The sequence below is a fragment of the Aotus nancymaae genome, unplaced genomic scaffold (assembly GCF_030222135.1).
Source record: "Aotus nancymaae isolate 86718 unplaced genomic scaffold, 86718_ANA_hifiasm-v0.15.2.pri h1tg000010l, whole genome shotgun sequence".
NCBI lineage: Eukaryota > Metazoa > Chordata > Mammalia > Primates > Aotidae > Aotus > Aotus nancymaae.
In genome coordinates this window covers 42,490,892-42,516,993 of record NW_026988421.1, presented here as the reverse complement: position 1 = coordinate 42,516,993, position 26,102 = coordinate 42,490,892, and the positions used below count along the sequence as shown (strand labels likewise).

At 38.1% G+C, this 26,102-nt stretch overlaps 1 protein-coding gene and 1 long non-coding RNA gene across 3 annotated transcripts in view; one reads left to right on the top strand and one right to left on the bottom strand.

Annotated features, from left to right (window-relative positions):
• The window catches only part of ATAD1 (ATPase family AAA domain containing 1), a 64,968-nt gene extending 40,877 nt beyond the window's left edge, over nt 1-24,091 (bottom strand). The window contains exons 1-2 of one of the 2 annotated variants that reach the window (XM_012467567.3): nt 24,022-24,091; nt 19,988-20,162 (exon numbers count right to left, since the gene is read on the bottom strand). In XM_012467567.3, coding sequence (XP_012322990.1) covers nt 19,988-20,149 — 162 coding nt within the window. In that variant the 5' untranslated portion in view covers nt 20,150-20,162; nt 24,022-24,091. Of the gene's footprint in view, nt 1-19,987; nt 20,163-23,649 lie in introns of both variants that reach the window. The other variant, XM_012467569.3, reaches the window with a different exon arrangement.
• Nucleotides 24,092-24,180: 89 nt separating this feature from the next.
• On the top strand, nt 24,181-25,574 carry LOC105727586 (uncharacterized). Its single transcript, XR_001109812.2, has 2 exons — nt 24,181-24,617; nt 24,776-25,574. It is a non-coding gene; the product is annotated as an uncharacterized LOC105727586 (long non-coding RNA).
• Nucleotides 25,575-26,102: the final 528 nt, after the last annotated feature.

Here is a 26,102-nt window from a genome sequence, read left to right as displayed (position 1 = left end):
AGCAATGCTCAAAGACAGTAGTTTTCCCAGGGGACATTTTGCAAAGTCTGGAAATACTTTTGGTTGTCACACTTGGGGGTAGGGTGATACCAGCATCTAGTCAGTAGAGGTAGAGATGACACTGAAATTTTACAAGGCAGAGGACAGCCTCCATTTTCCCATCCCAAAGAATTATTGGCCCAAAATGTCAACAATGCCTGATCTGAGAAAACCCTGTTTTTTTCCCTATTAGCTAGTTGCCCTGAAAATTTTGCTCTATACCACAACTGCCTCTTGATTTAAAGAACAGCCTTTATTTCTTTCTGGAACTTCCTAAATAAAAATGACAAATGAATGATAATGCTGAGTTTATATATATAGAAAATGTTATCTTGTCAAATTTATCTAAGATCTCTTTCCTGCAACAGCAGTCCCACTTTAACAATGTCTTCAGGTTGTCTGCACAATATACCATTAAGAGAAAAGAGAAAAGGAACTAATGATTGTATTGAGCACCTATGCTATGGCTGGCACTGTGCTACGTAATTTACAATCAACCCTTAAAATTAACCTAAGAAGTAACTATTATCGTCCTTATTTAGATGAGGAATTTACAGATCAAAGAAATTAAAAGAAATGCCAATATCATACAGCTAGGAAGTGACATTAATAGAGCTCAAATACTGATTTGTCTAATTTTGAAGCCAATATTCTGCTAAAACACTAATATTCCTCATTTGAGAGAACATAATATGGCTAGCAAATAAATGAAACGCACCAGAAAACACAACAAAACTGCCACCAAACAGTGTCACAGGAACAAGTTATACAGTTGCCTAGTTTTGACACTTTTAAGTGAATCATTAGAATGACTTAATCAGAAAACCAAAATTATGATTGGACTACTGTAAAAATGGCATATGTTTATACATGCTTTCTTGTTTACAGCTTACTGAAAATTATGTTTTCAAGTCACCACGGTTTGCTTGTTTTTTAAGTGGGTCTCTCCAAGTGGTTGTTTCTATAAGGGAAAATGAGTTGATGGGGAGTGTATGTGAGCCAAAGGGAGGAAAACTTACTTTTTACTGTATATCCATTTTTTGTTAACTGTTCCATATGATTTTCTACCCTTTCACATTATTTTTTTACCCTTTCATGCTATTTCATTTTTCTTCCATGTAAAGTATTATTTTTTCAAGATTAAAAAGTGGAATAGGAAATATTCAACTAATATTTTTCCCTGGAGTGAGGAAGGAAGGAAAGCAGCAGCAAAGAAAATACTTATGAGCTAACACTCATTTCATTCAGGTTCTAAAAGATTCATAAAATTGTCCTTTTGGAACAATCAGTTTAGAAAGTTGGACATGTCATTAACAAGTGTGAAAACTCAGAGATGAACAAATTAAACCTAAGTTAGAAACAAGGACAACCTCTGATCTGTTTACCAAGGTCACAGCTGAAGTGTTCCAATTTTAAGTGTAGGCAGAGGAATCACTGTTATAAAGCTTGTTAAAAATGCATTTGAATGGGAACTAGCAATGATTCTGAGTATGTAACCATGTTTATATGTTTGGTATAATCACTTATCACAAACTTACATTAAAACTCTGGAAAACACCTTCTTCCATACATGTGGAAACAGTGATACTCTTTTAGGGTTAGTGTACTTATATCTCTTTCCTCTCATTTTACCATATGTATTCTGAAAGTTCTTGGGTAAGATGGCTTTGTACTGTGAAAGGAAAATAAATCTTGGGGCCCCTAAATCACTAAGGTAATGGGAAAAGTGAAGCTGGGAATTGCTTAGGGCCAATCAGCCTTCCATTCTATTCAAAGTCACCCCTCTGCTCACTGGAATAGATTTATATCTTATTGCCTCCTTTGGAGAAGCTAATAAATTAAAAAGAAAGCAACCATTTGTCTCTTACCTATGACCTGGAAGCCCCCTCCCTGCTTCAAGTTGTCCTGCCTTTGCTTCGTGTTCCAGGCAGAACCAATGTTCATCTTACATATGCTGATCAATGTTTCACATCTCCCTAAAATGTATAAAACCAAACTGTGCTCTGACCACTTTGGGCACATGTTGTCAGGACCCGTGTCATGGGCGCGTGTACTCAACCATGGCAAAATAAACTTTCTAAATTAACTGAGACTTGTCTCAGATATTTGGGGTTCACATTTTGGTAACCATGAAGGGATTCGGAGTGGAGGTGCCCCTGACCTTTGACAAATCTCTTACTGGTGCTTGATACCAGCGTGAGCTAACTTTATGGTTCAAACCAATAGTACTATTTGCTAATGTCTGTGAGTACCCCCTCCAGAGAATCCCTGATATCTCAAAATTTGGTGAAGACCTAAAGTTTATTTTGCTATACAACTTCCTTTTTTTGGAGTTGTACTTGCTTCCAACAAGGATGGCAAGACTTCCTGCTTCCATGATGATGGAAGGCAGGTAACTTGTTCACAGAGTTTGAGCTCACTCTTAGCAGGGAAGGTAAGTTCGACTTTTTTCCTGCTTCTAGGATGGTAGAGAGCAGTCTTCAGCCTGAGACCTATCTCTAGGTAAGTAGCTGAACTGGGGTTTTATCCTGGATAAAGTTTAACAACTAGTTGGTCTTAATTTCTCCTTACCATTAGAGCTGTCAGTGATCATACTGTTTGGGTTGTTGTTGTTTGTTCTGGTCTTTCTCCCAACAGATTTGACAAACTCGACTTGGTCAAACCCGAGTGAGAATTCCAAATTATGGGTAACAAAGCCTAATTGGCTAAAATTCCTCACAGCTGCAAAAGGGGAAGAAAAAAAAAAACAAAAGCAAAAATCCATGGCTTGATTTCCGTGTTTGCTTAGTGTCTTAAAAAAAAAGATGTTCTTTAGTTTACTTTTCTTCCACCCTGTACCTCCTTCCCCCTTTGCTATCTGTAGTACCAAAAAACCTAGAGGTTTGTAATGACTTGAACCCATTTAAAGAATTGAGAACAAAGGCGCCACTCACCCCTTTTGGAGTGTTCTGTTTTCTTTGTGGAGTTTCCAGAGTCATGGGCAGATTCTTCTTAGGTTTAAATCTCTGTTTTCCCGTATTGCATGACCTGACCTCTTTGGCTTCGGGGTACCAGAGATTACCTTGTACCGTGAAAGGATGTGACCTTGGTGTGTGTAATGGTGAACAAGAGCTACAAAGTTATGGGTGGCTGAGCACAGCTTACAGGAAGTGGTCTTGGCTTTTTTCTCCCAGGAAGTTGCTGTTTAAGGATCCTGATTCTGCTTCAGAGATGAATTCTAAAGGGTCTTCTCTATTGCTTTTTCTCCCAAAATTAATCTCAATTTGGCTTTTGTGTGTGCATTTGCATGTGAAACTGAACTGTTGTTTTCACAGGTAAATGAGAGACTGTTTTCTCAGCTCTGAAGAGAAAGGGTATTTTGCTCCTCCTAGCCAAAAGGCACCCCTGGGTGACCAAGGGCCTAGCTGGAGTGGATAGGGGGTTAACCTCCCTCAATGTATAATGGCCTTACAAGAAAATTCTCAACATAAATTAATTTTTAAAAAGGCTTGTCCAGGAAATACAGATAAGGCCTGATCACCCCATGTTTTGAGCGCTCTCAGAGGTCATGGACCTCTGGAGAGAGAAACTGAGACACTAAAAGGGTGGAAACAACTCAGTGGTGACACACTGTGGAGTCCTGCCCACAAACAGCACACATCAATCCACACACAAAAACCATAGGCCACAGCTCAGTTCCTCCTTTTAAGAACAGGTGGGAAACAATCTAAGAATGAGGAGAAAACAAGGAGAATGATCCCCTTTCAGGCACTCCGTAGGTTTTATGGCACCTCTACTTGCCAGAGTTTATATAAAATGGAAGTAACATGGTCTTTGTGCACATTTGCATTAAGGAAAAAGAGCCCTAAGGTCGAACTGCAAACTACAGAGCTCCTAAGTTCTCTTTTTCTGTCTTTTTTTCCGCCTGCTTGAAATCTTCTGTTATTTTTCTCCTAAGATAAAAATCACTGTTTGGATCTAACAGGTAATTTTATTTATTTATTTATTTATTTTGCAAGCCAGCGAATTTGTATTTATCTCATGGCTAAAGTTCTGAAGTAAAAGCTATAGGATCTTTCTGTGTGTGTGCGCGCGCGTGCGTGCGCGAGCGCACATGGGTGTTTAAAAGGCCTTTATAATTTCCATAGCTTTACGGCAATTAAATCCATTTTAATTTCCCTCTAGCACACTACACTTTTTCTCTCCATACTTTATGGTGTAAATTTTGCTATTTGATTTGCAGCTGAGTTGTTTCCTTTAATATGCAAATTAAAGGCTATTTAGCTGACAACTGCCTAGGGTAGTAGAAAAGGTTATCAAGAATTTGAAAGTCTAAGACAGGAAATTTCCTAACGGTTTTTATGAATCTATAATATGTACTTCTATCAGCATGTCTAATATGTCTATGTATTTGTGTTGTGTACACAATGTTTCACTACTGAAAATATATCAAAAAGCTCTAACTAATTGGCTTAAGAAAATAAAAGTGCTTGAATCAAATACTTTATCAGGAAAAAAGAAGACTAGTCAAATGCTTTTTCAAGCTTATGTAACTTAAGTAAAATGTTTAATAAATAAACTAGCTTTAAAATTATTGGTGCCGGGTGCGGTGGCTCAAGCCTGAAATCCCAGCACTTTTGGGAGGCCGAGGCGTGTGGATCACGAGGTCAAGAGATCGAGACCATCCTGGTCAACATGGTGAAACCCCGTCTCTACTAATACAAAAAAAAATTAGCTGGGCATGGTGGCGCGTGCCTGTAATCCCAGCTACTCAGGAGGCTGAGACAGGAGAATTGCCTGAACCCAGGAGGCGGAGGTTGCGGTGAGCCGAGATCGCGCCATTGCACTCCAGCCTGGGTAACGAGCGAAACTCCATCTCAAAAAAAAAAAAAAAAAAAAAATTATTGGTAAAGTAATATCAGAAATGTCTTAAGCATTGCCAACATACATTTTTGTTTGCATTTGTTAATCGAGCAATTCACATTTATCCCTGACAAATACTATAAGGTGTCAAAATTTGGCATAGGGATTAAAAACTATAAACCCAGCCCCAAACAGAATGATCCTTGCTTGTGTAATTGTTAATAAATAAGACACTGATATTTAATAAAAACAGTTACATCTTGAATTTAGTAAGATTACCATAACTTCTAATCTTGTGGCTTTAGGTTTTCTAGTACACAGGCAGTAAGGTTTGTTTTGGGAAAAGGCTGTTATTGCCTTTGTTTCAAAGCTAAACTAAAACGAAATTCCTCCCAAAGTTAGTTCTGCCTATAACCAGGAATGAACGAGGACAGCTTGGAGGTTAGTTAGAAGCAAAATGGAGTGAGTTAGGTCAGATCTTTTTCACTGTCTCAGTTATAATTTTGCAATGGCAATTCCATAACTTTAAATGATGGCTATTGAAGTTTTCATAAGTAATCTAGGTAAACAATTAAAATAATTAGGTAAATGTAATGGGATAAATAATTGTAGACAAACTCATCATAATTTAGAATCTAAACTTACATTAAATTAAAGGATAGTTCAATAAAATATATTGTAGAAAACCATTCTTTCTAAAAAAGTGTCCTTTTAAAAAGGTTAACAATTTTTGTCTAATTCAAAGCTTATTTAAAGATCACGTATTAAAGAAGGTAAAAGAACCAAGAAATAAGAGAGATGTAAAGAAAGTTGTAAAAATAAAGAGGGTTGTTTGTTAAGAAAGCTTGAAAAGAAATAATGAGAAAGAATTTTGTATGGTAAATTTAGTCCTACAATAAAATGACTGGTTGTAAAAGAGAGAGAGATGGTCAGGACAAACCACAGAGTCCAAGCACATCATGAATGGTCTAAGTCACAATAAGAGAACTTATTTAAAAAAAAAACAACACCCGAAAACTTTTATACCATTAAAGAGAAATTATAATGGTCTTTCTAGAAATGATTGGGCTTGATGTTTAAAAAAAACTATATAGGCCGGGCGCGGTGGCTCACGCCTGTAATCCCAGCACTTTGGGAGGCCAAGGCGGGTGGATCACGAGGTCAAGAGATCAAGACCATCCTGGTCAACATGGTGAAACCCCGTTTCTACTAAAAATACAAAAATTAGCTGGACACGGTAGCACGTGCCTGTAATCCCAGCTACTCAGGAGGCTGAGGCAGGAGAATTGCCTGAACCCAGGAGGCGGAGGTTGCAGTGAGCCAAGATCGCGCCTTTGCACTCCAGCCTGGGTAACAAGAGCGGAACTCCGTCTCAAAAACAAACAAACAAACAAACAAACTCCAACAGGTGCTCTTGAATGCAGGTTTCTGATTTAAGACTGTGACATCAGAATAGAAGAAAAACTTTCAGGACTTACGGAGAGCTGAAAGGTCCACGAGTATCAAGCAGAACAGGAATTAACTGCATGGACTAAACTAACAGAACACTGAAGTAATGTTTTTGACTTTTTGCTGAAAACATTGCTGATCTTTTGCTTTGTTTTTTTTTTAAAGAAACTTTTGTGCTATTGACAGCTTCTAACAATTTAGTAGACTTCTATGAACAAAATTTGGTGCATATTTGTTTCTCTCTGTTTTCTCCAAAATTTGGAAACTATTTGTGAGTATTCATAACTTATGACAATACACTTATTTGCATAAGTGCAACAATAATCTGTTTTCATTTGTAACAGGACACAATCGGAGACACTAGTTATTTTTCCAAGGCTTTGACTGCAATGGGCATGCTTTCCTTTAAGGAATCAAACTTGACTTATAGCACCAATAAAAGCCCCTAGGGAAAACTGGCCTCATATCTTGTCTACACAGTCCCTGTACAGGGTTGGTTTCTAACCTGTGGTAAATAAAGAATGTCACTTTCTGACAAGCCCAGGAGCCCCAAGTTTATCTTGGAACCTCAAGAGGAGGAGAATTCACCCAACTCATAGGTATTTGGTGGTACAAATCCATGGCTGGGCTTGGCTTTAAAAAACTCTTACCTGAGATTATTTCTATGCAACAAAATTCCATCAAAGCCAATTTAAAAGCCTATGTAGGCAGGACGTGGTGGCTCATGCCTGTAATCCCAGCATTTTGGGAGGCTGAGGCAGGCAGATCACCCCTGAGATACCGCCACTGCACTCCAGCCTGGGAGACAGAGCAAGACTATGTCTAAAAAAAAAAAAAAAAAAAAAAAAGTAACACAAAGTAATTATTCTTGCTGCATTGTATACAAATAATCAGGCCAAGTGTAAGAAAGCAAATGAGTCCTACCATAATTTATCTTTAGTAAAAATGGGAAACTGGAGACAGAAAAATTACATTTCAAAAACTATAGTACACCTGTTTTAGATTCTAGTCTTGCCTAATGTTTTTCAATTTTTATTATTTTTCATAGTTTAGGATCTAATTCAAACTTTTCTTGGCTACAAATCTTCAAAATAATGTTTTCAATTATTTTCCCCTTCTTTTTTCCCCTATTTTTTCTAATTTGGAATCATTGAAAACTAAGCTGTGCTTTCTTAATGTCCTGAGAACTGAAGCTAGACAACTTAAACTTCAGAAAAAAAGCAACTTACTTACATACATAAGCCACTTTCACACCTGCCTACTGAGGTATGGACTTCAGGGTAATGTGGACTATATAAATTTTCCAGGATTTGTGTTTCGTTTGTTGTTGTTGTTCTCCCTTTCTCTCCCTATTTTCTCTTCACAGGACATGAGATTTCACAAAGTGCTAAAAATGACTTTCCTAAGAACTCGGGACCTACCTGTCGAGGAATAAACTATCCTAGCCATGAGAGACTAGACGAAACCTGAGACCAGAGACTCATTTTCTTCTAAATATGCTTTCTCCAAAAGATTTTTAAAAAGAAAAGAGAGGAAATGTGAAAGGAAAATAAATCTTGCGGATCCCAAATCACTAAGCTAAAGGAAAAAGTCAAGCTGAGAACTGTCTGAAAGGGCAAACCTGCCTTTCATTCTATTCAAAGTCATCCCTCTGCTGAGATAAATGCGTATCTGATTTCAGAAACTCAAAAGAATGCAACCATTGGTCTCTTATCTACCTATGACCTGGAAGCCCCCTCCCTGCTTCAAGTTGTCTCGCCTTTGCTTGGAGCTGTCCCACCTTCTGGACCCAACCACTGTTCATCTTACATATGCTGAATGATGTCTCATGTGTCCCTAAAATGTATAAAACCAAACTGTGCTCTGAACACCTTGGGCACATGTCATCTGGACCTCCTGAGGCTGTGTCATGGGTGCATGTCCTCAACCTTGGCAAAATAAACTTTCTAAATTAACTGAGACCTGTCTCAGATATTTGGGGTCCACAATACTATGGTGCTCTTCTACTATGCTTGTGTAGAAAACAATACTGCAGAGTTTTTTCTCCTCTGGTTTCCAGCTCCTATTGCTTTTCTTTCCTCATCACTTCTATCTACTCCCTTATCCACCTAGGCAACACTAACTGCTTGTTCCTTACTGACTCCTATCTCAATTTTCTTATTTACTGAGACTCAGCTCTAGTAAATACTGGGTTTAAAAGCCACTTGACGGGCAATGGAGTTCACAACAGCTTTCTGGGGTTAACAAATGTTAGCTCTTCCAAACTGGCATTCTGTGATAGCTGCTCTTAAAATTCCTGGCAGTTGAGAGTTCCTGCTTTTTAAAGTTTTTTCATTATACTATTCCTTCATAGACTATTTCAGCTATTACTTCTCTCAAAATAACAGAAATAGTTTTCAAGACTATGGTGTAATGATAGAACTAAAAATAGGAGGACATTAAGTTAAATAATTAAGGTTACAGTATGTCACTTTCATGTGTATAACTCTGTGTATGAAATCTTACCTGGCCTTTGACTACTAAACTACAATTTCAAGAAAATGATACAGTCTAATTATTATTAGTAGTAGTATTTTGAGGCAGAGTCTTGCTCTGTCGCCTAGGCTGGAACGCAGGGGTGCAATCTTGGCTTACTGCAACCTTCGCCACCCAGGTTCAAGCGATTATCCTGACTTAGCCTCCCAAGTAGATGGGATTACAGGAACCTGCCACCATGTCCAGCTAATTTTTGTATTTTTAGTAGAGACGGGGTTTTGCCATGTTGGCCAGGCTGGTTTCAAACTCCTGACCTCAGATGATCCACCTGCCCCAGCTTCCCAAAGTGCTGGGATTACAGGTGTGAGTCACTGTGCCCAGCCTATATAGCCTAATTAATATGCTAAACAAAATGCTGTATTTATAAATTCCCAAAATAGTTAACACATAGATTATTCATCCTGCACTTTAAATCTATTAGAGTACATATCCCAATTAACTTAACCCACCCTTTCATCAAAAACATGGCTTATCCAAACTCTTCTACTACATCTAAATATGATCCAAGCAGCAGTATATGCCCAGAAAAAAATCCAGTCCCTGTACAACACTATGTTGAAACCATCTCCTCTCTCATTACCAATTAAATCTCCTCCCTTTCACAAGCTGGAGGTTTTCCTGGCTTCAAGTCTAGAAATTTACAAATATACTGTTTAATCCAACATAACACTATACTTCCAGGATACTGTCTCTGATTTGATGCAACTATGTCATCTTCTACCTCTCATGTCAAAACTGTATGTATTGCCTTTAAAATCACATGGGGCCCACTGATTATCTGGTAAACTCAAAGTGTTCTACATCTAAGCTTTTAGATTCAATGCTCTCTCATTCTGACCACAGAAGTCACACCTTCCTCCTCCCACATTCACACCTGATCCTTGCCCTTAAGGTGCATTCTAATTATTTAATTCTTTTCTATTCTCCAACTAAATTATCCTCCATCTGGTAATACTTAACTTTCTAAAAGGCCTGAACAGACAGTCATTACTTCAATGAAGTTCTCCTTAGAAATCCTTACACTTCTTGTTACACTAGTCAGCTCCATCCAGAAGGCTTGGTTTAACACTACTCTATCTGCCATCAAGTTGCTGAGTAATACTTGAGAATAGTAACAAAACAATTGAGTTCCCAATGAACTCCTGCTTTCTTCAACCATGCCCTAAGGTTTCAAAATCCACAATGATTTAATCTCATTACATACTGATCACACATTTAATTAAATAGGCCCCCAACCTCCTCCACTCTCACTTTTAATCACAACCTCTCCCCTTTGTGCTACTGAAAATAAAACAACTCTATCTTAAAAATGTTCCCGTAACTGCTGATCTCAACCCCTCCTGATTCTTCTGGGACCTTCCTCCATCCACGACACATCCTCTTAGACAGCCCCTCTCTACCTCCTCCTTCTCTGCTAACCTTTTCCTTTTTTTTTCTTCTTTTCCCCAACTCTAGAATGACCATGTTCTTTTAACTTAAATTATACTTGCTGCCTCCACCAGATGGAAATTACTCTCTCCAAGCTTTAATGACTTCACTATATTTACTGATCACTTTCTTAGATGTGACCTCTTCTCCTTGACCATAATACGTTTACAATCAGTTCTCTTTCACAACCTTCTCCTTCTCTGGCTATGTGACTTTATGCAAGTGATTCCCAGACAGTGGGAAAGAAGTGAGAAGAGGTATAACCAAATAATCTCTGAGGCTTTAAAAAATATTTGCCACCCCACCAACTTCCTCAAATTCTGATTCTTTCCTTGCAGAACATAAGTGTTTCAGTTGAGAATCACTGCCACAGTGAACCACTATGACTGTCTGCAGTACTCTCTATATATACAGTACCCTAAACATTGTCGTGGTTTTACTCCCACTCCTCTGGTCATTTTTTAAAGTTCTTAAAGGGCTTTTACTAATAACTAGGGAGATAAAATAATATCTTAGACTACTTAGATGAGGTATAAACACAATATAATCAACACCCATCTAGGTTTAAGAATAATAACATTATCATTACCTTCCAAGTCCCTCTGTGAGGCCCTCTCCAAATACAGATCTCATCTCCCAGAAAAAAAATCACAATCCTAAATTGAAATCATCTCTTGCTTTTCTTTAACTTAACCATTTGTTTGATTCTCTAAGGTTTAGTTATACGTGTTTCAGAATGTTAACATACATGGAATCACACTATATGTACTCTTCTGTGACGCTTTCATCTCACTCAACATTGTATTTCTTAGAGTTGGTGAGCATCTGCATTTCATGCACTTTTCTCCGCTGAATATTATGCTCTGGCATGTGTAAACCAAAATATGCCACTTAGGCATAAGAATTATTTTGAGCTGAGGAAATTTTAGAAAAAAACAGATACAGGAAAAGCTGTCTGCTCTACCCTTACTTGCTAAAAGTAGGACATAAATTCACAAAGGTATCCTTCCTCTTCTCTTTACCAGGAAGGACAAAAATCAAAGGAGACAACTTAGACACTTAGCCAGAGGAATCTACATAACAAACTTTACTAACTAGTCTTCATCTATCATTAGTTTCCCACAGTTTGCTGCTCCTAGAGATTCAAGGTCCTTTCCTTTTCTTTTTTTTTTTTTTTGAGACGGAGTTTCGCTCTTGTTACCCAGGCTGGAGTGCAATGGCGCGATCTCGGCTCACCGCAACCTCCGCCTCCTGGGTTCAAGCAATTCTCCTGCCTCAGCTACCCGAGTAGCTGGGACTACAGGCGTGCACCACCATGCCCAGCTAATTTTTGTATTTTTAGTAGAGACGGGGTTTCACCATGTTGACCAGGATGGTCTCGATCTCTTGACCTCGTGATCCACCCATCTTGGCCTCCCAAAGTGCTGGGATTACAGGCGCAAGCCACCGCGCCTGGCCTCAAAGTCCTTTTCTTATGATCACTTCTCTAAAAATTTTTTGCTTCTTTGCCAAGATACTACATAAACTCAAGTTCTAACCAAACTTTTGAGTTACTCATTTCTGGTACTCCTATAGGTTGCATGCTTGATACACATTAATAAGCTTCTGTTTGTTTTTCTCTTGTTTATCGATCTTTTGTTATAGGGGACCAAATTAGAATTCAGAACGGTAGAAGGAAAATTGTTTTTCCTCTCCTTACATGCACATATCAACATTTATACAAATATTCAGATTGTTTCTTGCTTTTTTCTATTACAAGCAGGACTGCTATGACCACTCTTCTATGTATCTCCTGGTTCTTGGATATATGCCCAGAATAAAACTTGTGAGTCATTGATTATGCACATTTTTAACTTTACTAGATAATGCCAAACTGTCTTCCAAAATGGTTATATTAATTTATATTCCCATCAGCAATTCTTTTGTTCCTACTGTTCCAGATTCTCTCCAGCATGTTATTGACAGACTTAAAATTTTACAATTTGGCAGGTGTGAAAAGGTGTATCAATGTGACTTTAACTTGCATTTCCCTGATTCCTAATCAGTTTGTGCATCTTTTTATATGTTTATTGACCACTGGAGACTGTTCTTGTTTAATGTGCCTATTTAAGTTTCTTTGCCCATTTTTCTTCTTTTTTTCTTACTGATTCATACGCATTCTATGTCCTCAGTACAAATCTTTTAAGTTATAAAAATAACTGGAAACACTTATGCAGCACTGTTAGATTTTACATTATATATTTTATTTCAATAGCAACCCAACAAGGAAAGTGCTATTATTATTTCTTTTACAGAAAAGAAAGCTCAAGGAACAAACTAGTTAAATAAAACTTTGTGTTTTAGGATTGCCTTATTTATAGACTTCCGTTCTTCCACATGAATTTTAGGAAAAAATATAACAAAACAAAACCTTCCAGTATTTTTTTACTGATGTTAAATTTAACTTAAGATTTCAGTAGCTTTATAATTTTCTCTATGAATGTGTTGTCTTACGTTTGTCCATTGTTTTATATTTTTGATGCTACTATATAATCTGTTTTAAATGACATTTTAAAACAGCAGGTATACAGAAACAGTCGATTTTTGTATACTGATTTTCAATTCAGCAAACCCATCAAACTCTCAGTAATCCTGATAGTTTGTAGACATTCTTTGGCTTTCTATGTAGATCATATTATCTATGAATAATGACTGTTTAGTTTCTTCTTTTCCAGTCCCTACTTTTTGACTTATGCACTGACTAGTAACTCAGTAAAAATGTTAAACAGAAGTAATGACAACAAAGAAAAGCAAAAAAAAAAAAAAAAAAGAATGAATGACAACAGGCTCCCTTAACTTGTGGACTTGTTCCTAATCTTAAGAAAATGTTTCCAGTTTTTCACTATAAAATACATTTGTTTTAGTAAATTCATTTTAACAAGTTAAAGATCGCTTGAACCTGGGAGGCAGAGGTTGCGCGGAGCCAAGATCAACCAGCCACACTCTAGCCTGGGCAACACAGCGAGACTCCATCTCCAAAAAAAAAACAGACAATCTTCTGTTCCCATTTTACTAAGAGCTTTTCTAAAAATTAGGAATGAATGCTTAAGACCTTTCCTGCATTTATTGGGATAATCATATAGGTTTTATTCTTTCATCTGTTAACACTGTATATTATATTGATTTCCCATCCCTTAAATGAAGCCAGGCTTAAACTTCTGGGATAAATCAAACTGGTTGCATTATATTTTTTCTATATTGCTGAATTTAACTTGCTAACATTTAAGATTCTTATAAAAATTTAGAAGGGAGAGAGAGAAATTGCAGGCTACTATAGGTTTTGGAACTGTAGTTATGCTAGCCTCACAAAAAGGTTTATAAGTGTTCCCTCTTTTTCTATACTCTAGAAGAATTTGCATAAATCGGTTATTAATTTATTCCTTAAATGTTGGCAGAATTTGCTATAAAGTTCTATGGGCCTGAAGTTTTCTTTATAAAAATATATTTTCACTATTAACATTTCATAGTTATGGGACTAACCATGTATTCTATTTCTTCTTACATCAGTTTTAGAAATGCGTATTTTTCTAAGAGGTTGTCCATATCTAAGTTCACAAATTCATCGATATACAGTTGACTCTTACACAACATAGGGATTGGGATGCTGACCCTACCACACTCAAAAATCCATATAGAACTTCTGACTCTCCCCAGACTGAACTACTAACAGACTACTGTTGACCAGAAGCCTTATCAATAACAGAAACAGTTAATAACATAGTTTGTACATTATATTCTTGCAATAAAGTAACCCAGAGAAGGTATGTTATTTAAAAATCATAAAGGGAAATACATTAACTTCATCCTTGTCATCTTCATGTTGAGTAGGGTGAGGAAGAGAGGCTGGTTCTTTCTGTCTCAGGGTTGGCAGAGGTAAAAGAGGTGAAGGTAAAAGGAGAAGCAGGGGAGATTGGCACACTCAGTTTAACTTTGATTAAAAAAAAAAAATCTGGCCAGGCGCAGTGGTTCACACCTGTAATCGCAGAGATTTGGGAGATTGATGCAGGCGGATTATGAGGTCAGGAGTTTGAGACCAGGTTGGCCAACATGGTGAAATCCCGCCTCTACCAAAAACACAAAAAATTAACTGGGCACGGTGGCAGGCGCCTCCAATGCCAGCTACTCAGGAAGCTGAGACCGCTCCATGGATTCCAACCTGGGCAAGAGCAAGACTCCATCTTACCAAAAAAAATAAAGTCTGCTTATGAGTGGACCTATATAGTTTAAACACGTTGTTGTTCAAGGGCCAATAGTTATTAACAGTATTTATTTATTTATGAGACAGAGTTTTACTCTTGTTGCCCAAGCTGGAGTGCAATGGCGTGATCTCGGCTCACTGCAACCTCCACCTGCCAGGTTCAAACCATTCTGTCTCGTGCCACCACATTCGGCTAATTTTGCACTTTTAGTAGAGACGAGGTTTCACAGTGTTTGGCCAGGCTGGTCTCAAACTTCTGACCTCAAGTGATCCACGTGCCTAGGCCTCCCAAAGTGCTGGGATTACAAGCATAAGCCACCATGCTCAGCCCTCATTTTTAATATCTACAGCAACATTAGGCCTTTTTTGTTCCAGGCAGTATTTTATTGGTAACTTTTTTCTTGTCAGTTTGACAAGTCTTGATTTTATGTCTTTTCAAAAAACCAATTTTGGGTTTTACTGATTTTTCTCTACTGTATATTCACTTTCTATTTCATTAACTTATGCTATTATTTTCATTCATTTCATTATTGTTTTCTTTTACCTAGGAGCCATTTTAAAAGATTTCCTACTTTCCAAACTTATTTTTCTAATGATCTCTACTGTACTGTGCCATAGCCAGGAACTTAATAAATATGCTACCAGTACTATAAAACTTGAAATTTGCTTTGTTATCTAGTATTTGGTTTATTTTCACAAATCATGTGTGCTTGAGATATGTACTTTGCATTTATTTCAGCACAATATACTCTACATGTCCATTTTTTAATTTAAATCTTCTATATCCTTAATTTTAAAAAAATCGGAACAATTATTATGTGTTAAAAATCTCCCACTGTGATGATGGAGATGTCTATTTTTCCCTGTAGTTCTATCATATTTTTGCTTTATATATATTGAGGCTACATCAAAAGGTACACACAAATAGAAATGTTACATTTATTGGTGAACTGAATCATCATTTATGTAGCAACATTTTCTCCAATAATATCTTTGTCTTACAGTTTCTTTTTGCCTGGCCAGCTTTCTTCTTATATTTGTGTGGTATATGCATTTTCCATCTTTTTACTTTCAACTTTTCTGTATTTACATTTTAGATGTGTTACTTCAATCAGCATATGGCTTAAATTTCTCTTTAAACTATTCGTCTTTAAAACATTATGTCTGTCTTTAGTTGAAATACTACAGATAGCCTTTTGGTGTCCTATATTGGAGTATCATCTTTGTGACTACCTACCTTGGATCAGCCCTATGCTTTGTATACTCAGCCCCTCTGAAATCAGAGAAACAGAGTTCAGCAAATTCCCTCAAGGTAAAGACTGGCAGTCAAGCTCATCATATCTTTCTGAATTTTTTGCATTAAGGTTTTAACCTGCATTCTTTACTTTGTTGATAGCTCATGAATGCCTTTAAAATTTTTAGGCTAGGCATGGTGCTCCACATCTGTAATTCCAGCACTTTGGGAGGCCAAGGCGGGCTGATCACTTGAGGTCAGGAGTTTAAGACACACCTGGCCAAAATGGTAAAACCCCATCTCTACTAAAAATACAAAAATTAGCTGGGTGTGGTGGCACACGCCTGTAATCCCAGCTACTCTAGAGGCTGAGACAGCAGAATCGCTTGAACCTGGGAGGAGTAGGTGCAGTGAGCCGAGACTGTGCCACTGCACTCCAGCCTGGGCAACAGGGCAAGGCTCCATCTCAAAAAAAAAAAAAAAAAAAAAAAAAAAAAAAAAGGCCGGGTGCAGTGGCTCAAGCCTGTAATCCCAGCACTTTGGGAGGCCAAGGCAGGTGGACCACGAGGTCAAGAGATCGAGACCATCCTGGTCAACATGGTGAAACCCCGTCTCTACTAATACAAAAAATTAGCTGGGCGTGGTGGGGCATGCCTGTAATCCCAGCTACTCAGGAGGCTGAGGCAGGAGAATTGCCTGAACCCAGGCGGCGGAGGTTGCGGTGAGCCGAGATCGTGCCATTGCACTCCAGCCTGGGTAACGAGCGAAACTCCGTCTCAAAAAAAAAAAAAAAAAAAAAAAAATTTTTTTTTTTAATTATCAAGTTTGTTTAGTTGTTTTCAGCAGGAGTCAGTCCAGGTACCTTGTTACCCATACTGACCCATTAATTCTCCACTGGCTGCATATCATCTTTCTATACCCTAAATGAAGGGAATATATCAAGCCTTACTCTTCAGCTTACCAATTATCTTACATTATACCATCTCCTTTGGAGACTTCATCACTCTCAGTACAGTCATTACCATTTATTATAGTGAGAATTACATTAGAATTTCTCAAAAAATATTTAAATGTATAAATCTTGATAGTTGTGGAGGGAGATGGGAAATGGTCTGGGGAAAGCTCTACAAATGATACATACACATACAGGAATAACCATATGGCCTACTCTATCCTAGGTGAGACTCACTGCTCTAACAACTCCAACTATTTATAACCATCTGATAAGGAAATATATACCTCTGGATTGACCTTTTTTCTGAGATTCAGACCTGCAACTTCAACTGCTGTATGAATATTTCCTCCTGAATTCCTACTACCAATAGAAACCCAACATGGACGAATAAAATGTCATCTTCTCATAAATTTGCCCTACTTACCAGTTTCCAAACTTAGGATATTATGAGTCTTTGAGGTATCCAGTCAAATCTTTGATTCATTTTTAAGATGTCCTTTTTCTTTTCCCACATAATCACAAAGTCCTTCCTACATTCGTGTTAGTCTATTCCACTCATTTCATTCCTTTTGCCACCCTCTCATTCTAAGTCTTTGCCAGGACTGTTGTTGTCTATCACCAGCAGTTCTTGTTTCTAGTGCCTCTTGACTTGTATTCCTTCTACATACTACTATAAGGCAAATTATCCTTAAAACATTGCTTTGCGTATCAGCCACCCATTCAAATACATTTAATGGGTTAAGACTGCCTACGGAAGTCTTCAATTGGTCAACAGCTTATGTATGTATGTATGTATGTATGTATATATATGTATGTATTATGTAGATGGAGTCTCGCTGTCTTGCCCAGGCTGGAGTGCAGTGGCTTGATCTCAGCTCAGTGCAACCTCTGCCTCCTGGGTTCAAGCAATTCTCTGCCTCCCGGGTTCAACCAATTCACTGCCTGAGCCTCCTGAGTAGCTGGGATTACAGGTGCCAGCCACCATGCCCGACTAATTTTTGCATTTTTAGTAGAGAGGGGGTTTCACCATGTTGGCCAGGTCTTGAACTCCTGACCTTCTGATCCACCTACCTCGGCCTCCCAAAGTGCTGGACTTACAGGTGTGAGCCACTGTGCCCGGCCTATTTATTTATTTATTGTCTCTCTCTGTTGCTCAGGCTAGAGTGCAGTGGTGTGATCTTGGCTTACTGCAACCTCCACCCACTGGGTTCAAGTGATTCTCATTCCTAAACCTCCCAAGTAGCTGGGCAAGTGCCACCACACCAGCTAATGTTTTGTATTTTTATTAGAGATGGGGTTTCACCATGTCGCCCAAACTGATCTCAAACTCCCAACCTCAAGTGATCCGCCTGCCTTGGCTTCCCAAAGTGCTATTGACTATTAAACAGTAGCATGTTTAATAGTTGGCCAGAGAGGAGGAAGGGTAACCAAGAAGCTATAGCCCTTGGCCAAGCAAATCCCATTCCATCCTGAGTGGTTTAAACACTGGTAAATTACTGTGTAATGGGATAACACTAGAAGCAATAAGTATGCCTCCTTCTCAGTTGATGATGGACTTCTAAAATGCTGTGTATTTTTTATCAGCCTCAGTCCACCCAACAACAAAAAAAAAGGACTGAGAAAGGAAAAAATAGTGCATTTTATTTAAAACTGTTCTTACCTATCCTAGAGGCCAAGTTCTTTCATGAAGCCATCTTCAACTGCCTCAATCACGTTGACTATTATTTTCTCTAAAAGCCACAGTTTCTGTCTACACTATTCAATAAGCAACTAGCATATGCTACTTATTATAATTGATATTATCATAAATAAGTCTTGTCTCCCTATCATGGGCACTATGAAGGACATAGTATCTAATACTTCATATACCTGATATTTAGAACAATACACATAATTTTCAATGAAGGTTTAATATGATGCTCTATTCATGTAGTACTTAGCAACTATATTTAGTTTTCTAAAAGCCAAGGGGAGTAAAAAGACAAAATTCTCTTTAAAAGTCACACCTCTGCTTTTTAAAATGCTGAAACAATGTAATTTGTAATATTCTGACCTCAGACTTAAACTGACTTTCATGATTCAGGTAGGAGAAAGAAAAAAACCTATACTTAGGTTGACAAACAGATATACTCAAATTAGTTTTTTTGTTTTGTTTTGCTTTTTTTTTTTTTTTCAATCTACCCTGGTCAGACTTCCTAGAGACTTACAAATGGGCTGATAATATAATCTACAACTTGAGTCAACTATTTTATATTCAAATTCAGGGAATAAGTTCAGAATTTTCCAAAGCGCCTTTCAGATACATACTTACTGCAGTGTTTATAAACTTGTGGTTTTCACTTTTTACTGACTTAAAGGCTACACATAACATTGTAAAACAGTCATTTATTTACATCCCTATTTTCCACACTAGCCTATAGCATTTTGAAAGAACAAGATTTATTAATCTTTTTTCTTTGGTACCAAGCAGTTGCTAGGAACTCAATAAATGTTTATTGAATAAATCAGTCACAACTCACAAGACAGATTTTAAAATCCATGAATATCTCATTCAGTTAATATAAGACAAATTATATTATTATATCATAAGATATTCACTAAGATATAAATGTTTTAGCTATTATTAAAAAACAAAAACAAAAAGGAGCCAAAAGGGAAAAGCCACCTAACAGCACAAAAAATTTGTTAAGACTCTAAGGTTTTTATTTTTTGATGACAAATAGAAACCAAATATATCATCTTAAAAAGGAAATGACCACAAGGGCCGCAGGTGAAAAGTTAAAAACTACAGCTTATATTAATAATCAACAACTTTTAGAGCAATCCATTAATTAGATTTTTATTAGCTTATAAGTTTTAGACTGAGAGTGTGTCCGTATTTTCATCATTTCAAATGTCACAAACAGCAAAAGGCATATCGTTACTGAAGGTAAATATTTTGGTTTGGCCTAAAAAATTTTACCTAGATCCTACATTTAAAGCTGACAAAAATATTCTAATGAAGATATTCACAACAAAATATTATATTTTTATTATTCATTTTTCTTCTTCTGATAAGTTGCTTATATAGTAAAAAATGACTTGAAATAATGTCATAATAAACTAGTACTTTCTAAGAGTAATAAAATTAACTATTGGTACCAATACATTTTCATGTGGGTCTTGTAGAATTTCTCATTAATTTATTAACTCTACCAAATTTTTAGTTTGGCGGGGGGAAATATTTGCTAACCACAAGAAAAACGATCTTCAAACATTTCAATCATACCTGTTTCTGAGCTTCTACTTTTTGCTTTCTGGTTGGATCAATCGCATCTACCATCCATTTGATAGTAAAGTATGTTACTGCACCAAATATTGTCAAACGGAAAATTAAACCAACAACTTCATTCCGACTCAAAGGACGAGAAAAGGCTTCAGCATGTACCATCTTGATTGTTAACCTTAAAAAACAAACAGAAATGTCACTAGGTAATAACTATACTTATTAAAATTGGGAGACTAACAAAGTAGCTTAAACTAATTAAAAAAACTAACTTCTAGACAAATTAAAATATTACCTACCTTAAAAAAGTGTTTCATTTTAAGGAAAAATGGATTTTTAAATGTTAAATAAACACATTTAAAGCTCCTCTTGCAAACTGAAGTAGACTAGAAACTAAGAGTTATTTAGTAGTAGAATTAATCATTTCATTTGAAAAATACAGTAAATATCTTAAGGTATTTACTCAAACAGCTTTAAGGAACTATTTCAGAGTCTAGGAAAGTATCAACTATAACACTAATCCAACTGAAGAAAGGCAGCCCAACAATACTAACGTGATTTTAAGAACTTCTATTAAGTGTAACATATACCAGGTAGTTTTTGAGTGAAATTCAAATTGTAAACTGACTCACTTTTTCCTCATACCTACTTTTAAAGGTTTTCAAGGCCTGCTTAAATGTAAACATGCCATTTTCTCAATTAATAAGTGGCATTAAATTTTTTGAGCCATGCTATTGCTCCCAACAACCCAGCTAAGTAGGAAGCAATAGAATTTAGAAAAATCGTGAACTGAGACAACCACTACAAGAATACGGCACTCACCCAAGCTAAAGAGAAAAAAATGAGGCAAATGTGCCTACTTTTGCATATATCCCTGAACAGCTACATCAATCAAAGCTAGGCTTACAGGAGACATACACTCCTCTGTGAATGGCAATAACCATCTGGAAGAATAAGCTTGCTAGGGCTGATACGACTATAACACTTGGGGAGATAGGATCTTAGCTTCAAATGATGCCATTATACTCTCAGCACAGGAGTGTGCTGAATGCTGTAAGATATATAAGAAAGGCCAGGCGCGGTGGTTCACGTCTATAATCCCAGCACTTTGGGAGGCTGAGGCGGGTGGATCACGAGGTCAAGACATTGAGACCATCCTGGTCAACATGGTGAAACCCCATCTCTACTAAAAATACAAAAAATTAGCTGGGCATGGTGGCGCGTGGCTGTAATCCCAGCTACTCAGGAGGCTGAGGCAGAAGAATTGCCTGAACCCAGGAGGTGGAGCTTGCGGTGAGCAGAGATTGCGCCATTGCACCCCAGTCTGGGTAACAACAGCGAAACTCCGCCTCAAAAAAAAAAAAAAAAAAAAAAGATATATAAGAAAAAGAAAATATATATTTGCACTCACATAAACATGAAAAAAAAAGAATTTGTATGGCTCAGCAACAGATGAAAGTTAAGTACTGCAAAGATTAATATCCATGGTCCTTCCAGCTCTAAAATTCTCTCCTTACTTCTACTAAAGAGCCTCTTCACCTTCCTTCCTCTAGAATAGCTCCAAAAATTTTTTATTTCCTTTTATACACTTCACCTCCACTCAAGGATATACACTCTCTGTCTTTAATCAAAAGACTCCCAAGTATTCCCTTTCCAGGATTCCCAAGCATTCAAAACTATACTAATCTAGAATCTAGCTGAGTCAATTTTATGCACTTTATCTTTTACCCCTTTTCAAAGGGATGCTCAATAGCTAGAGTCACTAGCATCCGAAAATCCCACATATATTTTCCCTTCAGCACATCTGTCTGGTACCCTGCATGGGCCCTTTACCCTCATTCATCTAGGGTTAGTCAAATTCTAGCCAAACTTCAAAAATCAACTTTATCTGCTCCATGAAGCCTTTCGAATCACATGAATCTTCTACAGTATTCATTTTGCCCTGTTACACTATCTTAAGAAATGTCTTGCTTTAAATCGTTATTCAGCTTTTGAGATATCTATTCAACTAGAGTTTAAATCCTTATAAACAAGATGTATATCTTATCTACCTTTATAATTGTCACACAAAAAACAGACCTTTATAATTGCCACACACAAAATGGAGGCTATTCAAAAAATATCTGTTCGACAGATAAATTGCAACTGAAGAAAACCTCCCATTCAATCATTCCAACAGAGTCACTGCCAGACTTCTAAAGGATTTCAGAAACTTAAGGTTCCACATTTCTCCATGACTAGGAGCCATTCACTTCACAATAATTATATTTAATTTAAACTTAACAACTAAATAATTGAAAGCCTTCATTTTGGAGAAAGAAACTTTGGCCTAGGGAATGTTAAGTGACTTGATTCCTTCAATTAGCACTTGCTGAACATCTATGATGCCCACTATATACTGGATATACAATAATCGTTAAGATACCACCACTTTACTCAAAGAACACATTGCCTGGCTATTATATTAAAGAAAGCAAAAGAAGCCAAAAAGAAGGTACCTTACTGAAATCTCTCATGTAACAAATCAAAGTGTGCTATCTTCCATCAGCATAGATTCCAAAAAATGGGTTATACAATATTTCACTTCTCATAGAAGTAAAAAACTGACTTTTCTAGTCTTTAGTCCACCAAGTTGAAAATGCAGTTGAAATGTGCTATATCACTATGTGGGGATAATTCATAGATGAAAATAACTTAGACAGGATAAGGGTTTTATTAACTTGATCTATGAAAAGTGGTGGCATTCCAGTAAAATGCTTTCATTTGTTTAGAGTTGGTAGTGATAAAACTGTCATCTCTCGGATATTCATTGAACTACATGAAGAAATCAGGGCTGTTATGTGCACATCTCAGTTATCAAGATAGTAACAACTTTTAATCCTATAAAAGGTCAAGACACAAAACCTGTTTATATCTTTCCCAATTCTGAAATAATGAATGTAGTACAGTAAAGACAGGTCTACTAAGGCCACCTGTAAAATAGTAGTCCACCTTTTAAAATTACTTCAAAATACTTCGATGAAACTGAGACTTGTTTTGTAGACTGTAACTGTATATACTTTATTGTACACTCATGTATCATTCATTTGGTATTGATATACCTGCAATGTAAAGCTGTTACAGCAACAATACCATTACAGCGAACATAAAGAAAACCTGCATGTGCATACAACAGCAGGGAGTGTATTTCAATCCTGTATAAACATTAGGTTCAACAAAATGAATACTCATATATGTATATATACGATGATAGTGCTGTATGCAATTAAGAAACATCCCAAAACACTGTAATCTAGAGTTATTTGTTAGGCAAATATGGCATCAGGTCGTTTCATTTTTAGTTCTACATTTCAGAGTGGAGAACTCTGAAATCGTACTATCTATGAGCAATTTATTAACATGTATAGCATTCATAGCATAGCATTCACTGTAGTATTTCTCTCCTAATTTATTGCAGTATTTCACAAAGGGTTTCTCAAACTTAAAAGTCCCAGTTTTGCAGACATAAAGGCCCTACGAATACAGCCTATGACAATGAAGGCCTGCCAATCTTCACAAAGAGGGCAGGTTATTATTAACATATCTTCTGTGAAAGCGTGCCCAGCCCTAAAGAACCACCTTCGATTTTGCACAAGGTGGTGGCGGCGCCTGTGCGACAATCAGACCTGGTTCATTCCAGCCGCCTTCGTCTAGGTTCGCCTGGTTCTGAAGTCTTCCGGGACGACCCAAAACCCCCACAGTGACCAGGATGCCTACAAAGATTCCCTTGGGAATGGGTCGAGTCTTGAGGAAGAGCTAAGCAGACCCTAAGGGCCCAGGCCGGGCCGGACGCCAATGCGAGGCCCAGGACGCCCTTGGAGGTTAATCCGCTCGGTACTAAGGGCTGCGGGGCGCTGGGGGGCGGCACTGAGGTGGGACGTGGGAGAAAGCCGGGGTGACCTTTCCTCCGGGGGCTTCCAGGTCTGAGCCGATCCTTAAAGGACTTCAGCAGGATACGACACCCATCCCACTAGGCCCCGTGGGAACCCGCTACTCACCCAGGAGCAGAAGCAGCGGGAGAAAGTAGCCTGAGCCGGCCTCGCACAGGAAGGAAATGCAGCCTGGGAGAGAACGCTTCCGGTAGGAGCCGCGGCCCACCCCCTCGCACGGAGCATGCGCGACGCGCGGCCGCCCGCTAAGAGGGGGCGTGCTCCCAGGTTTAGAAATGGTCTGGGGGGCTTGAGCCAGAGTGTATTCGCGCGCCCGGCGGTTGCTTAACCTGCTACCTGCTGGACGGCGACTTTCTGCGAAGCCAGCGTGTCTGCGAGCAGCATTCGCTAGGGCTCTGAGTTTAACAGAGACTAAATTTGGGAAGGCGCTTATCACAAAAAGTCCCTGACCTTCTCGCGGGCTCCGGACACAACCCTGACAAATCGGGCAGCCTTCTTGAGAGTGCAGAAATGCTCCGCGTACCCTGCAAAGAAAATCTCTCCTTCTCACCACTCTGTGCAAACTCTCACGCTGTAGCTCTGTGTCTGTACTGTAGCCGAAACGCAGAAGCTCATGGCCACCTTCACCCCTCACCCCAACCCCTAACCACCCCCCCATCTCCCTTTCAGTTCTAGGGTGAGCTCACACTCCTCCCGCATCTCTGGTAAGCACCTGGGGGTGGCGCCTGACAATCCTTGCGCGAAAAAATTTAACAGCCCACGCCGGCAGGCCGGGTAGTTGGGACGTTAATCGGGCATCTGGTAACAGGTTTTGCATTTTGCTGATTTCTCTTTTTCTTTTACAAACCCTTTCCCTTTCCAGAACTAGTGACGTGACACAAGAGGTCCCAAGGGAGCAAACCTGAAAGCCAGCGCCTCTTGATTACACAGCCTGCCAGGGGGCCATAGGACATTCGACACTCTGGAGATAGGAGAAGCATCACTTCCTTCAGATAGAGTCGGTGAGACTATGATGTAATTAGAGTTCTCCCTGTGTTCATCAGGAAGGCAGTTTGTGCATTTCTACTTGAGGCATTATCTTTGATGGCTAAAATATTCTGCAGCTTGGCCGGCACGGTGACTCATGCCTATAAATCCCAACACTTTGGGAGGCTGAGGCAGGAGGATTACTTGAGGTGAGGAATTCGAGACCAGCCTGGACAACATAATGAGAGTTCGTCTCTACAAAAAGAAAAAACCCTAAAAATTAGCTGAATTTGGTAGCACATATCTGTAGTCCCAGCTACTTGGGAGGCTGAGGTGGGAGAATCGCTTGAGCCCAGAAGATCAGGGCTGCAGTGAACAGTGATCAAGCCACTCCACTCCAGCTTGGGCAACAGAGCAAGCTCCTGTCTCAATAATAATTTTGATTCCTGATTGTTAACGAATGTTACTAGTTACAAACTTGTAATAATGTGGTGAAGATAATACCTAGTGAATGTCTAATAGAGGTGGGGCAATATGCTGCTATTTGCTTTGCATGCATAATCTAAATTTCTCCCCCAAAATCCTCTAAAATAGCCATTATTTTCTCCGTTTTTACAAATGAGCAAATTTTAAAGCTTAAAGCTTAGAGAAAGTTTTCTAAGTTCATATACTTAGGAAATAAATGGCAACAATTTCATTGGAACATAGATCTGTCTAATTCAAACCTTGTACTTTATATTTTCTCTTGAGATAGTAGTTTAATGCCAGCTAAACTTTAAAATCTAGTTGAAGATAATACCATGAAAGGCCAAAATCACAAGGCTTTAAAGGATGGGATGATGGGGATGCATGAATGTTGAAAAACTATGATCGAGTTCATGGACAGGATCAGAATGGAATTTAATACTTTAAGTAATTCATGTTTTACACCTATGCCTTTTTAGTCTTTAAGGCTTTATATATGTGCATGCCTACATTCCTAATTTTTTAAGAAATTGATGTGAAGCTAGGTTGGGTATTACTAGACTAATTATTTAGACAGATAGACCTTTGAGAAGAACAGGAAGATTATGAGACCAGGACAATGTTCATTAAAAACAAACAAAAACAACAACCAAAAAAAAAAAAAAAAAAAACAGAGGCTGTCAGTGCTCAGCAGTCTTTCAAGGGACTTTCCACTGGGTCCCTGGATGATCCCAAGCTGAATAATTGCTTGGGAGGCT